Source organism: Larus michahellis, chromosome Z, assembly GCF_964199755.1.
Source record: "Larus michahellis chromosome Z, bLarMic1.1, whole genome shotgun sequence".
Lineage (NCBI taxonomy): Eukaryota > Metazoa > Chordata > Aves > Charadriiformes > Laridae > Larus > Larus michahellis.
This window is the reverse complement of record NC_133930.1, coordinates 14,426,688-14,445,517: the sequence shown is the minus strand read 5'-3', so window position 1 is coordinate 14,445,517 and position 18,830 is coordinate 14,426,688. Positions and strand designations below refer to the sequence as shown.

Here is an 18,830-nt window from a genome sequence, read left to right as displayed (position 1 = left end):
GCTAAATGAAACACACATACAAACACACTAAACACACACACACACACACACACACACACACACAAAAGAGGCTTGCCTGAAGCCAGTTTTGATAAAAAAACAAAATTGAAACTTAAGTACCCTACCCTTAAAAGCCATTAAGAGATTGTGTGCCAAACTTGTAAAGAGGAATCCCAACAAGCTTCATCCTCAGGATGAGATGCTCATTAAGAAGAAAATTAATCAGTACTTCAAAAAAATGTGGGAGAAAAGGTTTTTTTCTCTTTTAGATTCAAGATTTCAGAAGGAATTTCTCCCGCATGAAATAAAGTCACTAAGAGAAAACTTCTTACAAAGAAACCAGGCCATAAAAGCACCCAATAGACTAGTAAGAAAAAATGTCCATAGGAATTCTTGCTTTGACAACACTACTGTATTACCCAATAGGTTATTCAAATATGTCAAATCTAATTTCAGTTGCAGGGATCTTCAGAGAGACAACTACATACCTATTTAGAATCTAGTACTGTTTGCATCAACATATCGCTAACGTAATTGTAGAGACACTCTACCATTTCTTTAAAATAAATTCACACATGAGATTATGTGAAGATTTTTACTTTTCCTAATTTCATCAGAATAAATGTTACAAACAGTTCCAAAGGAATGAGAGATCTAAAAAAAAAAATAAAAATCTCACACATTAAAGTTTCACGTTTGAGTGCACACATCTGAAATTGAAATATATTTTCAGTGATTTTGTATATCAACAACAACAACATCAACGTAAAATATCTGACTTCTAAAGCAGCTAAACACATACTTGCTTTATCATAGTAAATGTTTGCTTTATCATAATAAACTGATTTATGATAGTAGACTGATTTAGGTAACATACATCACTACTTAGTCTGTGCACCATCTGTAGGTAGTCTTCATTTGAGCCATGTCTAGAATTATCACCATGATGATTAGCTGAATTTCCAGACAACTGACTTGAAACTTTACTTTCATGGAGATTCCTCATACCAGCTGTCACAATGGGACTGGATACTGAAGCTGAAATACGAAAAATATAAGTAACTATACTGATATATTCACACACTCGTTAACTCTTTTAAAAAGTTTCAGAGAAAACACCATAATAGTGTATATTAATGAGTTGGATGCAACAGGTCTGGAATCTGAAAAAGAATCCAACTTTTTGACTGAATCCTTTTGTCACAAATACCTTGAATAAAATTAGGTATCTAAGATTTTAAATTTTCAAAAGGATTTAAAACCTAAATTCCATGTACAGATTAGCCAAGTTTCTCTCCGCATCTATTACAGTCAGTATCATATTCTTACTGGTTATAGAAAACTGTTTTCCTCTATATAATTTGTATTCACTACCTTTAGTAACTTCCGAGGTATTAATGAGGCATACATACGACATTACATACAGAACAGCTATATATATATATTCTAAGCACAATGCTAAACTTTAAAAACAAATGATTTAAGAGTCCAATCAGCATTCTACTTACCATTAAAAAAATGGCTAGATACTTTAACAATGTTCATGTTGTTCAAAAGTGTTTTTAGAAAAGGGAAGAACAAAGAAATCCATTCATTCTGAAGGTCATCTTTGCTAGTTACTGCATACCTTAAGCATAATTCTAGCCAATTTAGAATTAATCTAGTCAACACTACAAAGGTTTGGTAAGGCAAAATACGGTGGCAGCAAAATTTATGTTATATTAGCAAAAATGAGGTTTTCACTAGTACAGATATATGACAGCCATAGCTAACGAATAAAAGTTTTTAGTTTGTTTGGATTTTTTCTATTGTCATCTGTACGTGACTTCTGTGCAAAATGGGCACACGAAGGTAAAGCTGACATGAGATAGGAGAATAAAACACACATCTCAGACTTACCTTGCTGCATCTGAGGATGTGGTGTATAACTTGGAGGATGTGAATATGGCATGTATCCTGCAGGGCTTTGAGGAGCATATGGACTAGGCACTGGACTGTTCTGTTGTGCCAAAAATCTGTTACCAGAGCTTGTCTGTGGTGGCACAAACCGGCTAAAAATAAAATTTGAAAAAGTTTTTAGAAGTTGGAAAAGCAAATTGAGACAAATTTATTATCTCTTTTGGAATATTATACATTCAGAACATCATAACTTCTGTAAAATACAAAATTCCAGCACAATCAAGAATCTCCCTCAAAAGCAGTATTTTAAACTATCGATACCTTCCCAACTTCAATTATTACTTAAGAGTCCCAGCTTAGGTACTGTATTAGTACAGCATTAGTAGAAGTAAAGAACATAATAAAAGCATTCATAAGACCTCCACCTAGGGAAAGGAAACAATGACACAAATATGTACTAAAACAAGATCTTCAATTTCCAAAAGTTAGTCCTAGAAGTTTGAATGAAAGTGACAGCTAAGTTTTAATGAAAAACTACGTCCCAAGGATTATCAAGGAGCCGTCTGCTCTAAATATGATTTTTTCAGTAAGATTTCAAAGATCATCATCTAGCAAAACTATTCTGCCAAGATATAGGAATGTGATAGGCAGTTAAGTAGGACCTGACCCCAAATTCCACTTAATTTGTGTTAAATACAACTTAATTCTTTCACTGGGTTTATCTTAGACTGATCCTACAGATAGAAAGCCATAAAAATAATATAGGCTTGTGACAATAACACATGCACTTTATAACTTACATTCTTATATGAGCTTTTCAAAACAAAAAAAACCCAAATAAATACTTCAGAAAGTACATTACATGCTTTCATAGCCCTCAGTTCTAGATAGCAAGACTATGAAGGTAAACTTCTACAGAAAGAATCAGGAAAGTACTTAACACAAGGACTTTGCAAAGATTTCGAGAAGACTGTAATATTCACAATTCAAAAAGCCTTCTTCAATATCCCTTTTAGATATAAAAGTAAAAAAGTGTAATGGTTTTTATGAAGATACAGAGCATTTTATTTGCCAAAACGATTACAGTAACTTGAAGTGAAATGCGAAATAAGTTAATTTTAATAATGATATCTAATAACTGAAGATTAAATCTGTTAAAGCCTAGTAAATGGGTTGAAACTACATGCAGAACTCTTTCCTCTAGTCCAGAGTACTTTATTAAATTAATAAAAGCCTGGATTATAGGTACATGCTATTTGCCAACACTCAAAAGTTTAAAAAAGAATCAGAAATTTAACAAGGATGCTGCTGGAAGACTGAGCAAACTACCAGCCTATCCTCCTCTGAGTGGCTTTTTGTATAACTGTTACAACAGTACTCCATGCTTGTACAAGCCTTCTTTCCCACTGGTACTGCTACACATGCTGGAAACACATTAGTCTCTTCTCTCCTATCCTCCTGCCAACAGTGTCAGCCCCTGTCACAGGTAGAAAACAGCTGGAGGGGTGGCAGGAGGCAGGGGGACTCCTTAAGCAGGAAAGAAAGTTTGCCAAAATTACAGGAGGGAAAGAGAATGAAGAATCATGACTAGCCCTTGGAATACAAGAATTAATTCACTGACAGGAACATACTTCTTTTCCACCTGTAGAAACTCACCCTGCCATCAGACAAATGCAAAATTTGTCTGGACACTGATCACCTTCCACTCACACACTTGTAACAAGAATTGATTGTACTGTAGGAAGAATTTGCAGTTTGTTACCCCTCCCACCCCATTTAAAAGAAAGCGTTACCTGGAAGGGCTATGTGAGATAGTGGTTTGTTGATAATTGGAAGATGCAGGACTACCACGCATGGAATTCTGAGAAATATTAAACTGCGGCATCATCATCCCTATTTAAAGAAGACAGCAGCATTACTTTACACACATTCCTTTTTTAATCAATTAAATCTCTAATTTCAGAAATTATTATACACAAAGAGATTATAAACTTTATGGACATTAACATAGTCTACCCACAACTGTTAGAAAACATGAGAAGTGATTGATTCTGTGTAAAATGTCCATTTTACATCATAACATAAAAAAGTGTTCCCTAAAGCAATGTTAATTCAGTTATAAATACTAACAGTAGTTCCTTCCTCTGTTCCTTAAGAGCTTCCCAAACCAAAACCTCCTAGTAACAGAAATGTTTTATGATAGGACATATATTCCCCACCCCAGGCTGGTGTGTACAGTACTCAATGTGCCAATGAGTAAAAGATTCGGAAACTTCACAAGTCAGAAAAACACAGGAAATTTATCTCCCATTTTTAGAGCAAGTACAGCAAACATTCATCTCAGGCTGAGTGCTGCAAGATATTCTCACCACTCCCATAATGCCTTAGTGGTCCCTTTCTACACAGGGACAAAAGCTTTCTATCCCACCTCCACTATGCTTATAAGGAATGTTATCAAAGAAGGTGCTAAATTATTTCAATTGCAAATCCCAACTGTAGTGCCCCACAGCCTGTAGATTCCCACAGTCATGGTTTGGAAATTCGGAAGTTCTACTAGCTGGCAAGCCACAAGTACCAATGTGCTTGAAACTAACTAATTTAATATTTGCTTGAACTTTTGGTCAGCCCTGAAGTTGTCAGGCAGTTGGACCAGACGATCATTGTAGGTTCCTTCCAAATGAAGTATTCTATTCCACTCTAACTCACATCATTATTAGGCAGAATCTAAAGGGATCTTTTTTTTCCTCTCTTGATTACAGGTATAAGGAATTCCCTAACAACAGCATGACACTGGAAATTGAAGTGATGCAGAAACACACAACTTAAATTAATGTTAAGTTATTTTAATGAAAGAATTTCATGTCTTGCAGCCAAAAGAGCATCAGAATTCACGTGCACACTGCAGCTTGGGAAGCCCAGCAAATGCTCCACAGCCATGGGTAAAAGCACATCAGTAGTACAAATGTTTTAAACCAAAGGTTAGACAGAAGGCTGACAGAAGTCCCTGCTCCAGAGAGTTTGGGAGCTGTCAATCCTTCAATTGCTATCACCGATTTTAATTACTGCAACATCCATACAAGCAAAACTAGTTTCAGAAATCCTCCCTGACACCCTCTTCTCTTCCCCTCTCCCTAGCACGGAAGAGATGTGATAATCCCCCAGGAATGCAGCCGTTACTGCCTCCCGTTAGGTGTGAAGTGCTACATTCCAAGTGTATTAGCACAAGAAAACTAGCCTAGAGCAGGACTCAAAGTCCCATGCAGCGCTGGGGAAAAAAAAAAAAAAAAAAAAAAAAAAAAAAAAAATCAAAAACCTCCATACTTCAATACAGAGGATATTTCATTGTCCAGAGTATTAGAAGGGGCCTCTAACTCCTGCAAAATTTGTTTAAATCGACACTGGTTGCCTTTCATAGAGGCAAGTGACGAGGAAACTCCAGGGTATTTTTGTTGGAAGTAGCACCAGGCATGCCCTCTGCCCGCTCACCTCTCACTGCCACTCTCAATGCAGCTAGGTACTGTATTTCAGTCAAACTACTAAGCCCTAACATTCACGTACAGAAAGCTGACAGAATGTGCCAATACGATCATGAACTCTACAGATGAAATCTCATTTTATGCTTAAAGCAGATTGCACTTCTAAAATACTAGAAAAATACACCTATTTATTTTGTCCTCCCTAAATTTAAAACATGTTTTGAACCACAGTTTTTGGTTTAAAAGAATGACAGAAAATATATAAATGAATCCTTTTTTAATACCATTTAAAAACAAACTTAAAACTTATTCTGTGATGGACAGCTCTCACCTCATCTCTATTGAGGGGTGTAGGACATAGAAGGCACAATCTAGGTAACTTTAAAGAAAAAGTTTCCAGACAGGTAACAAGTATGACTGATAATGATAAAGTGAGATAATAAGAAAGAAATAGAAATGAGCCCCAAATATTTACTCTAAAAAGGAGTTGAAATTAGTCTGCGGCCATTAGCACTAAGGTATTTTCTTGTACATTTTTTACATTCTTGTCATATCACTAAGCAGCAGATTTACAACTCCACTGTGCATTTCTGTACCTTAAATATTTAAGAATTTCTTTTAAATGTAACCTTAATTTTGAATGTTGGTAATGTTCAGGTTTGACAAAACATCATCCTAGTAGTAACATTACTAGAATGAGTTTCCTTAACACATACTCTCAGTCTCAACTATCATTTTCTTACTTGGAAAAAAATGATATGCATAAATGTATTTTAGCATTCCTACAAAATACCAAAGAACAAACACACTACACAAAAACGCAGATCAAGGTCACAGAAAGTCTTGTATGATTATAATGTATTACAGCATCGTGCATGCTTAAGCCAGGACTGCTCACCAACAGGTGATTTTTAAGTAAAATATACACTGTTATTGAAAATGTACGTCTGCAGAGCTTTTCCCTTTTACTGCACATGCGTACTTGAATTCTTGTACAAATGAAAAAAATTATCCAAGTAATTGACGTTTATGGAAAGATGCATAAGATTTTAATCCCCAAAATTCACAAATTCTGATAGTTTATAGTGAATATTAAGTCCTTTCTGAACTGTAACCAATGCTATGAATACTAACCTATTGCAATATACTATTTTAGCTCATCTTCCAACACATATCTGATGAAAGACAAAGGCACAGTGTTCAGAGGGAAAAGAGAAAAAACTATTATGAAAACTGAAATTGAATAATACCTTAATTTAAAAAAAATAATTATAATGAAATCCACTTCACTTATACACTATAAGGCGCAAGACAGAATCAGTTGTAAGATGGCACCCAGAATTTTCATGTCGTCTGATGAAGAAGGTCTAAAGTAAAATTAGCATTTTGCCCTTGTACAAAGGTAGGCCTGACACCACAGGGTGATGTGACAGTCTGTTCAGACAACCTGATAATAGAAAATAGTCTGAAAAATCTAACTAAAAATCTAATATAAAACCCTAACCTGTATGAAGACCGTTTCGACAATGAGCCTGCTATCAAAAGCTGGGGAATATTGCTGCTACATCACCTGAAATGAAATATGCCAGTAATGGCAGGGGAGGAAAATAAGGGGTGCCCACTCAGGACACAAAGCGAAAGAAGTATCCACATAATAGATCCTTCTTAAACGATTTGTTCATCACAACTAAAAACAACTCTTGCTCTAAACTTAGTGTTGAACTACGATCAATACAAACCTGGGAAAAAACATGAGCACAGAATTCTGCTTGTGCTTTACTTTATATTCACAAGAATTCAAAACACAGTATTTAGCTTTCTAAAGATGCCTTTATTAGATCTGAATGGGACATAGTAACAGCTAATAAGGCTACCACAATTTGCCAGCATCCAGCTTGAAGATTCACCAACATCCAGGTAAGAGCGTGGCCTTTTTCCACTGAAAATAAAGTCACACCTCACCTAGCTTTACAATTCCAGGGCTTTCTTACTCTCAAAATACTTTGTCTACAGCTATGCTTTTCCCTTCTTCCCCCTTTATTTCCAGTTTTACACTTACATTGCAATGCTTGCATTTGTACAAGTATTCAGAATTACATTAAATAAAATTAAATATTCAAGGAGTTTTAAAGTCTGATATTTCTGGTTCTCTGAAACCACTTTGTTAACTTTACTAAAATAACATCAACTGTTAAGTTTCATGTTGAATTATTTTTTATTCTGTGCTAGTATCTTCCTCCAAGCACAGGCCAAAGCACATTTACTAAAGACAGAGGTGCTTTTATTTCATAATGATTATTCTTAACCTACTGAATCAAGCCGCCAAAGTGCTTCTCCTTATGAAGCACTGAATTAGCAAAAACTAGAAAGAAATTAAATAGTTTTGTCTTTTTGCTTTCAAAAGTCTTTGCTGGAACAGATAATTTCAAAAATTATATCTCCCTGGCAAAAATTATTTTACTCTACAAAACTGGTGGAAAACTCTAATTCAAGCATATGTTTTTCTGGGACCACTCTACAAACTGGCAGGACAATCACAACTCTTCCCATAGCTGGAAAAAATCACACTCTGCCACATCTACCGCTAAATGCAGGATCTGCAGACTGCTTTCAGAGCTTAAATTTCAGTGTATATGTACCAATGAACTTACAAATATTTAGCACTGCCTTTCACATTTTCATTCCAGGAAATTTCTGCCTTCTTTCAAGGAACTTTACATGTTCTGTCCTTAGCAAGTTCTTTTCAAATATTTTGTGGCTTTTTACCCATGAGCCTAGGTGAATGAACCTAATAATCTCATTTTATTATTTTTCCCCTCCAAAATCACCCTACACTTCCTACCTGCTATGGACTCCAGTAACACTTCTATCTATATCTCTAAAGTGCTAGCAAAGCGTTATCCCCACACTACAAAAATCTGGAAATCCTACTACTCATTTCATAGTTTGATATTTAAAGAACATACTTCAGGCCAAGGCTCCAGATCTGCAACTAGAAACTGTCCAATTAGTCCTTTGCTTGGTCTCTCTCCTTCTTCACCTTTGCTATCAGCGGTATATCTCACTACACCTCAGACAAGGATTAGCTGTCAGAACAGTAAAATCTGCAGGGCATCACCAATTTCTGAGACGAGGAATGTCAGGGAAGAGCTGTTAAGTGTGGTTCAATTCAACCTTATTCCTTACCCCAAAACTATTAAGAACTACCACTGTAATGATACACTATAATAGTACATGTTTTCAGCAGGATCAGGGCATATTTTTCCAACTTTAATTATTTTTTAAGACAAATATATAAACCTAGCAGTAAAGAAATTCAAATAAAATAATTTTAAAATAAAATCCAATCACTCATCCTAGAGATTGAACTTTGCAGTGAAATTAAACATTTTTTACAAAAATACCTGGTAGAGTTTATTTCCAAGCTTATTCTAATACAGTCGGCTCTTAGAAGATATCAAGGTACACAGCTTTATATCACTATCAAATACAAGGTAAGGCATAAATATCACAGTTGTGCTCCATGTATATTTCTGGCTACTATTAGTCCCCTAAACTTACAGAACAACATAAATGCAATCAATAAATAATCAAAAATCCTTACCGCTTTGTACCCCGTATCTGTTTTGCATGCTTTTCTCCCTGAAAACATTAGGATTCCTTGCCAGGATAGCCTGCAGCAAGACTGGTATATCTCCCTCTGGATCATCACTGCCAAGGTTATCTTTCAACTCTCTGGAATTGTGGAAGTAAGCAAATAAAGAGGCAAATGCATTTTCAAATTATAAGAAACTATGAGTCAAGTAAAAAAAAAAAAAAAAAGGAAAACAAAAAAAACAAAACCAAAATGAAAGAAGACAATTTACTGTTAAAATATAGAAAAAAACCCAAGTCTGCAAAGCACTGTTCCCTGCCTCTATTTTTTTTCCCCTCTCTTCTTTAAGGAATGGCAGAAGAGGTATTCCTATTAGTCTTCAAAACTCTTTTCTGTTACTAAGCACTTAACATACACACGGCTGTCAGTTTCAGACTATTATAAAGTCTTTTATGCCCACTTTTATATCATGATCATCTCCATAAAAGAATGTTTTGGCATAACATCAAGAAAGTATCATTGTAGGATTGAAAATAACATATGCATGAATGTATAACGCTCAGGTTGCAGCCCAATGCTTTGAGAATCCTTTATTTTAAAAAGGGAAATTGGCATATCTTTGACATCACAGGATTCCTTCTGAACCATAAAAAAAGTAATGATTTTCTATAAATGCATCCATGCTTTCACTTATTATTTGCTTGGAGGACTTTTAAAAGCTACTTCCATTTGATCAAAACAATTGATTGGAACGTGTAGGGAAAAAAACAGGGTTGTCAACACAAGACAATTCAAAAGACACCAGGGAAAAACTAAAAAAAAAAAGAAAAAGAAAAAGAAAAAAAGAAATTAACAAAAAGAGAACACATTAGCATACTTGCTGGTTCAATTCTTGAAGTATTTAAGTTCAATACCTACTCAGAATTGACATGGGTCTTACACAGGTGTCCCAAAATTTTTTCTTTTTGTGTAATTCTGAGTATATAATTTGTCTATGCACATTATTAACCAAAGTGGAACATAAATGAGTATTGCACAATCAACACTACGAAGTCTGCACTCCTAACTACCAAGAATGCAATAAGAAGCAGACCTATAAAACAATCCCCACAATTATGCATAAGGGCTGACAGACAATTTTTAACATTCTGACTAACTGAAACATTTGACTCTTACATAGCAGTCGCCTGCTAAGCAAGCCAAATAAAAATCCTGCATGTTCTAATTTTCAGATTCTCACAAACGTCCCTCTCAGTCCAGTTAATTTTGATTTCAGGGAATAACAATGGTGATCTGACACAGCTGAAGTTCAAAATACATACATGTGATCTGTTGACACCTGATTGAGACTGTGGACGAGCTGTGAAACCAGATTTTCATCCCTGCAAGCCAGAAGGCAGTTCACCTCTTCAGCTATCCGTCCATTGAAAAGCAAGCTTTTTGTTGTTGTAGCAGGTAAAGGTGATGGAAGAGGCAGCTGGTTCAAAACTGGTATCAGAAAACAGAAAGGAGTTCAGAATCATTTAATAAAACACAAGCATACAAATATGGGCACCTCCTTACTCCCTCATGTGATTAAGAAAGAAAATCTGACAAATACATTTAAAATAAGGGAAGATTGCTGATTTATTCTTTTTTAAATTATGAACACGAACACACAAAGGCTGGACTCTGTTTCAAACAAAGTAATGCAATCAAGTCTACAAGTTACACTACTGTATTATTGTAAATATTTAACTGTGCTAATGCAAGTATTATGAATAAAATCATACTTTTAAACATTTTACATTATTAAGTTATTTAGTATGTTATGGCAGTTTTCTCTTGGAGCCAAAAAGCATTGATGAAGAAAGGAAATGCAAAATCCTTGTAGTTGTATGCAGTACTGTAAATGCATTACTGTAAGTGCATTGAGCATTCCAGTTTTCTACTCTGATCTAGTTAGTGTTCCCACTTTGTATGGTCATGGTAGATAAAAAAAAAAAAAAAACCACACCAAACCACCAAAAAACCAAACAACCCAACAACCAATTAAAGCCACTAATTAAATTCTCAATTTATACTTCTCTTGTATTTATTACTATGTAAGTCATTTTCTTAAGAAAAGGCTAGTATCTTTGATTGGTACGATCACTAAAATGTAAATTCAGTCAATGTACCTGCTCATAAATCTTGGTAAAAAGATTTAATTAAAACACCCATCACAATATTTCAATCAGATTATAAACGAGCACACTATACTTTAAGACGGCATTCTCAGGTCTACGGATGTAACAAGGAAGCGTACCATATAAGAAACCTTGACTGGATGATTGGCAGAGCAACACAGACAAGAGCAGAGTAAGCCAGAAGAGGCCAAAAAGATAGCTACACAGAAAAGTCACTTTTCTGAGTCCAGAAAAACAAGCTGAGTCTAAGTTCAAGTTCCCAGGTCAATTACAGCTCCGAGATAAAGGTTTTAACTGAATCATTAGAAATAGCTTAAGAAAAAACAACTTAAGTGAAATATACACTTTTGTCTCATCTGTATTTTGAAATTCTTCATTTTAAGGGGGGGGGGAATTCCAGTATTCTTCCCCCCCTATATAATGTATATCATTATTGTATTTAGAAATACATTGCAATTCAAATATAAGTGTATAATATATTAAAATAGGTAGCTTTAATTATTTGCATCAGATTACCTTGAATGCAGTGGAAACTTGGAAAAATTAGCAAGATCAGCAAAAAATATTTATGACAACAGTATAAATTCAGCTAGTTAACTAGCCTACTCTACTGCTTCTAGTCATCATGTCCTCCATGCTTTTAGGGCAACAGGTTCTTGCCCCTTCCAGCTCGTTCTATTCATACAAATATGGTGAAGCAGTTACAAACCTTTCTCTTTCAGCTGTTCCTGAGTTTCTGAACATCAGATAAACACAACAGACAAAGAAGCAAATGCTCCTAGCGCTAGGGCAAATCCTACCAAAAGTAGTTCATTGTTTCAAGAAACTCTTGCAGCAGGAGTCTGGCCCGTGACTTTTACGAGTTATGTATTTTGACTTTCTTTAGAACCTTACCTGCGCATACTTAATGCTGGCAAACTCCCCATGGACCAGAAACTTATTATTTGCATCCTGATGATCCATTATTAGACATACATAATGACACATATATACACATGTAAATATATAAGCAGCATCTTCCACTTTGTTATTTCAGAATATCAGAAAGATATAAAGAAGTGGGTTTTTTCCTCTAATACATCTGTCTTTTTTACTGTAGGCAATTAAATTCAGTTGCTGGGTACTCTTGGAAAGTCTCCAAATTTCAACAGTATAATAATAAAAACAAGAGCTCAGGAGAAGCACCTGGGTCACTGAGTCCAATTATCCTCAGAGAAACAACTGAGCTGTAAACTCTTTCTTACACTTTATGAACTAGATGCATCTTTGTCCCAGCTGTGCTTATTGCACTGGTTGTTCACATTATTGCAGTGTTGTTCACATTATAACCATGTGGTTTTGTGCCAGTATCAGCTTTTAATGTAAATAGTTCTTTTCCTCTCCATGCATGTGTCTTCCTGGCATATTTGACGACAGCACACGCACCTTATCTCCTGCTTTTGTAGGATGAACAGCTAAGAAAAAAGACTCGTAGGTTCAGCTGCTTATTTCCATTCTAGCAACCATTCTTTGCACCTATTAATTAGAGCAACTTTTTTGTACCTTGTCCAAAATTAAGGAACTAGGTTTTAAGTATATTCAGCATATTCCACAACTCTCTTTAGTTAGTTGAGCATCAGTCTAATCCTCTCTCTCTCTTTTCAGTGAAAATGATGAAAGGTATGTCTTAGAGAAGTATTTTATCATCTACATGTTTTTCTTTATTCATGGGGTACGCAGATATGCTACTGAATGATATTACAAACAAACAATTAATTCCTATATTTTGTTTCAAGTTTCCTCAAGGGTTGCTTTGTGGTTTTTTTAACACACATTTCATTTCATGTTTAAATTAGCATGTTTTATTTGAACAGATTTTTAAAATTCAAGTAATGACAAAATTAACATTTTTAATGCCAAATCTGACTTTGAACAGATCTACCTTTAAGAACTGGTATTTACTGAAGAGGTAGTAAACAGCAAAGACCAAAAAAAAAGAAGAGTACTTACGGTCTGTAAGACTAGCAATCCCTGCAAGAGTAGTGATGGGAACATGAGGCATATCCCCATTCATCCTGAAGTTCTGGGATAGTAGTGCCTACACAGATATTTTAGTTCAGGTGCCAGCTATCATTACTTCCCATCTCCCAAGCACTAAAAAAAGAAAAGGGGGGGGGGGGAACAAAATCAAATTAAAATTCTCAGTTTACTTGTTTAGAATTTTAAATTCAGTAACATAAATGAAACAGAGACCATACCCTCAGCTGCATACTAACTAATTTTTGTTAAGAGTGGGTAGGACAATGTAGATTTTAAATATCAAATACGCAGATTTTTAAATATCAAAAGAAATCAAAAGGCAAGGTTCAGGTCTCAGAAGCAGAGCCCTTCACAAAAAAACATAAGGCAATCAAAAGAAAATTTGCTCAGGTTATACAGTACCAACTCAAAAACTAGTAACAAAACATCAGTTATTTCATAATGCAGGGGATAGCACTTAATGTATAACCAGTTTAATTAGCTGCTATAGTCACTTCCCAGTTTTGCAGAAGGAGATATTTTTCATATATCAGAGGCTAGCAAAAACAAAAGCAGTAATTTACAGATGCAAAAATCAAGGATTAAACAATGTGAAAAATACAAAATCTTAGTACATTTTAAAAGTAGTAGCCATTTCAAAATTGATCTGAAAATATCTCTATTATATTGAACACTGTCTTGTCAAACTACTACCAGAAACTGTATCAACCCCTCCACAAAAAGAAAAGGTTTAGCCACCACTGAACTAGTTCATTTATTTCTGGTAAAACAACACAGTTTATATTCAACTACTGAAAATGGAATTTGTTCACTCAGTTTTCACTAACTATAAAGATCCCAACGGTAACAAAGTCCACACTATTAAAAAAAAACAACAACCAAACAACCCCAAACCAGAAATGGTTATCACAGTAATTTCAACTGCAGTTCCAAAACAAGAAAAATTTACAAAGATCACATATTACGTTCCACTATTATACTCCTGAAATGACAAAAATTGAACATGATATTTTCTGAAGACAAGCAAAACAAACTAAAGGAAAGGAATTTGATACATATGCAGCTACCTATTTTAGACAGGGACTTGTGTTAACAGTTTGTGATATAGTAAAAATACTTTACTGTAAGCATTTATGTTACCTACTGAAGGGGCTGAAATCATGATTTGCTTATGCTTACTTGAGAATGCAACATTTTTGAGAATTACATATACAATACATACAAACCAAAAGATCACTGCCATTTCCTTAATAATTTTTATTTCATTCTTTGTTATGCCACACCAATGACAATATATAGGACACCAATGCTAAAAAATACATATAGATTCCAAGCAAGACAAGAAAACCAAATGTTGTTAGTCTTTTTCCTGCTCAAAGTTCTCATGAACCACTCAAGGTTTCCCTATCTATGCACAACTGAATTCTTTGAAAAAAAATGCCAACACTGAGGTTAAACAACTGACAATGACTTGACTTCCTTTGCTACACCTGCCACAGTCTCACTCTCACCACTAAATTACACTCGTTTATTAAAAATGTAGTACATTACAGGTACAGAAATTCAGTTAAGGAAACTGCTACAGATATATATTCTGTGTGGGTTGTTGCGTTTGGGTTTTTTAATCCAAGTGAAAACAGCCTTTATACACCCAGAGCAGTTTCAAATGCTACTCGATACTTGAGGTTTTTTACTCAAAACTAATACCAATATACACAAAATTTCAGTGGTTTCATAGTTCCATAAGTGAGCAATTCTTAAAATTAAAAAAAAAAAAGAAAAAAAAAAAGAGGACTTAAATATTCCCACAGTGAATCTGCAACAGCAAACCCACAGATGCTATCACTTTTAGAATTTAATTTTTCATTGAAAGGTTAGTAATTAAAGAAATTAAGGAACATCTTTCACACATAAATTATTTGTAAAATAAATTATATGTACAGTAAATTATATGTACAGTATGTCTGATGATCTTGTCTCTCCTGACTGAAACTGCATCAAAGCTGACTAAGGCCACATCACTAGTCAGTACTATTGGAAACCCTGTACGTAACACAGAAACAATGGGGGGTGTGGGGTGTGTGTGGAACCAAGAAAAAAAAAATCTGTTCACTTTCCCTTCCTGATCACCTGGGAAAGCTGTAAACATCAGAAGCTGTCACTACTAATTCACATTCTTTCCTGGTATTACTGCCACAATAATTAAATTATACAGACATTCAATGGGAAAAATTCCTCCAAAACCAGACATTTAAATTAGAAACCTCCTCCACAGATACATGATAAGAAACCTGAACTGGCAAGATCCAGATCTAAGAGTGGAACAAGTGCAGTGAGCAAGGATGGTCAGAGGAAGAGTAAACTTTCTTTGTTAGAGTAGAGTAGAAGGGGTTGGTTTGTTTCGCTAACAAAACAAAGGTCAAGAGGGGATGTGGTTGCTCTAAGGCAGGCAAAGAAGGTTACACAGGAAGAATGCTACAGGGCAATGCTAACACAACAATTAACGGGGAACAAGAATGCAAAGAAGAATAACATCAGAACAGAGCTTCTCACCATCAGAGCTGCCACTTTGTGCAACAGCCTTCCATTAGGAGTAGTAGAGGTAAGCAACAGCATTACTTTAAAGCTGGATCGCTCAGATGTTACAGAAGGGACAGGAAGTGGTTGCCTGCACTACTTGGGAACTAAGCACTGCAATTCAAGAAGTGTGCCTCTTACACTAAAAAGTTTTTTTAAGCATGGTGATGTGAGTAAACAGATGAGGGTAAACAAAAGACAAAGAGCAACTGATGGGATTAAGTGATGGGATTAGTTTGTACAACAAACACAATATGAAGAAACCACATAGGAATAATCTGGGTCCAAATATTACATCTGTTGTGTTGAGAGCAAAATTGCATCTGTTACACAACTGGGAAACAAGGTGGAATTCAACTCCAGAACTAGAGACTGAGATCCACTGAAACTAGAACTCAAATTTGATGTCACTGAGAACATTAGTAAACTCACTCATTTAAGGAATTTAAAATATCAAGCAGTTAGAGGAAAATCAAGATGAGATAGGTTATTTCACGCAAAACATCAGAACGTCATGCAATAATTAATGGCTTGACTGACAGACAAATTTTATTGTGGTTATTTGTTGGTTTTTTCCATTCTCAACTGTAACAAGAGTTCAAAGTAGCAGCTCACAATTAGTCAAGAAGAATCAACATTCTTCAGTATTTAGAAAATTTTACATTATCAGCTTTGTACAGTAGCTATTACCAGTAGTACAGGATTTCTACCTCTAGACTGAAAAAATGAAATCGTTAGTAATATTAGCTGAATTAAGGAAATCAAAGAACTGCTGTATTGCAAAGCATCAGAGTGTAGTGTGGCAGTTCAAACACAGAACTAGAAGTCAAATTTACATATATACAAACAAGTCTCACATATTCAGTGTATAGATGTATTTAGGCTCTTCCTTCTTTATAAGAAGCAATGGATATCATAAAAGATGTTTCAGGGAGGAAGAAACTACAGTGCACAAAGGAAGTCATACAAAGAACCCTTCCGTGAAAGGAAAACAGTGAAATGGCACCATATATTAAGAATAATATATGAAAAAAATCTATCCTCATAATACACAATAATAAAGTGAAACCAAGCCAAGCCATCAAGGAATTTAATATTAAAATAGTTTTGCTATGGATAATAAATGTTACTTCTGTATGTTATCATCGTCGTCCCTTTTTTGGTCAATTATGTATGTTCTCCTTTACCTACAAATTAATATTCCAAAGAAAAATCCTATCAGAATGTTATATTTAAAATGTTATGGGTTGTTGGGTTTTGGTGTTTTATGTGTTTTTTTTTCCTACTCTGCATTTATGAAACGTTCCTCTTGTTCTTGTTTCCTTAACAAAAATACCAGTTCTTCTGCAGCTTAGCTATGTGCATGCATGAGAATGGTGGAAAACAAAATAAAGGGAAAAATCTGTTTATGTGCAATAAAACACAGGCTCAGTAGTAATACAAAGATAAGTAACAGCCTCAAGATTCTGAAATTTCCTATGTACGCTTAAACGTTTCATTCCCCATACTCCAGGGTATTCTTTAACTTATTATATCTCTGGATTTAAAAAATAACATATACATGACTGACCTAATGTATTTCTGAGAAGATTAGAGACAAAATTAGGTGGATTAAAATTAAATTTCAAAGGGCTATGGTATTAGGTCTCTATATTTTTCTTTTTAAAAGCATTCTATTAAGTAGAATACTTTAAACAGTTATGTTTTATTTAGTTTAGATTACTAAATCTTTATTTAGAATGAAAACACTTTAACAAGTGGTTTTCATTTCTTGTATGTGGAGTAGCATCGTATTGATATAACTGCAGCACCATGATCAAAGCTGATTTCTACAGATGCACACTTAAAGTAAACCAGTACAACTCACGTATTAGTTATTTTATAATTTAGGTGAGCAGTTGACTTTCTTTTTTTTTTTTTTATATCAGCAAACATGCTATTAGAAATTTAAGAAGCCTTCCTCATAGCCAGTTCTAAACTTCCATATTTTGCAGTAAACTACTTTTCTTGTTTGTTACTACATGAATCTCTGCTAGTTATTAGTCCATGAACTGTCTTAAAAAAAAAAAAAAAATCACTTAAAGAATGAGGGAGAGAGGCAGAAAGTGAATGATGGAATATCCTCTAGTTTTCATTCAAATCAGATACCGTGACTGCAGTACATCACACAGATTTACCCACAAGAGGGCAGATGTCTGGTTTCCACACCTGAGCTACAGTTTGATGATACAATGACAGCAAGTTTACAGAACTAAATGCTTACAAAAGTACTTTAAAAATTACTCAGGAATAAGATATGGTTGCTAAGACATAGTCTAACACTTAAGTACCTGGGGGGGGAGGAGGGGAGGAATAAAGCACACACAGCCACAATATAAAGCACCTTAACACTAATTCAATCTCAGGAAAAGTCAGTATTGGAAGTGAACAGTAATTAATCACTGATGCAGCTGTCAAAACGTTAAAACAGTAATGCAAGAAACTATGAAGCGACCTGGTATGAATCTAACTTGAACAACCAAAGGGGGTGATGGTTGCAGCATGTGGGGGGAGGTGAAGAGAAGGGGCGGGGGGGGGAGATGTCAGAAATTCAGAAGACTCGTTATTAACAATAAAAGCCCATGAAAACACATCAGCATTTATAAAACCAGGATAAAAACTACATAATAGTTTCACCTTCTATGGTACTGGCTACAAAAAATTAAGTTTGAAAATACAGATACAGAAATCTAGAAGCACAAAACCAGAGGATAATTAGTGTACTAGTGAAATCCATACATTTGGATCATAAAGCCATCAGCCACAGAATCACCAATGCTGACAAAGCAAGTGAAAAATTAAAGCTTGAGACAAAAATTAAATAGTAAAATTTCTAAACCAATATTATCATAATGTGTTTTTTTAAAACTACTCCAATAGCAGGTGTTCAAATCACTACAAACTACAACCACTGTAAGAAAAGAAACCTTAGTGAAAAGTACTGTACTGGGCGAATTTTAAGTCGCCTCTGAATATAAAGCAACCTTTAACAAAAACTTTAGACCAACCCACTTGTTCCTCTGCAGCTACTGCCACACGCATTTGGTCTCCACTGTT

At 34.9% G+C, this 18,830-nt stretch overlaps 1 protein-coding gene across 6 annotated transcripts in view; it reads right to left on the bottom strand.

The window, feature by feature from the left end:
* Positions 1-18,830, bottom strand: part of NIPBL (NIPBL cohesin loading factor) — a 159,003-nt gene that overhangs the window by 84,773 nt on the left and 55,400 nt on the right. For all 6 annotated transcript variants that reach the window (XM_074571163.1, XM_074571162.1, XM_074571167.1 and 3 more), the window contains exons 2-7: positions 13,128-13,271; positions 10,293-10,458; positions 8,980-9,110; positions 3,693-3,792; positions 1,900-2,051; positions 878-1,038 (exon numbers count right to left, since the gene is read on the bottom strand). In XM_074571163.1, coding sequence (XP_074427264.1) covers positions 878-1,038; positions 1,900-2,051; positions 3,693-3,792; positions 8,980-9,110; positions 10,293-10,458; positions 13,128-13,191 — 774 coding nt within the window. In that variant the 5' untranslated portion in view covers positions 13,192-13,271. The remainder of the gene's footprint in view (positions 1-877; positions 1,039-1,899; positions 2,052-3,692; positions 3,793-8,979; positions 9,111-10,292; positions 10,459-13,127; positions 13,272-18,830) is intronic.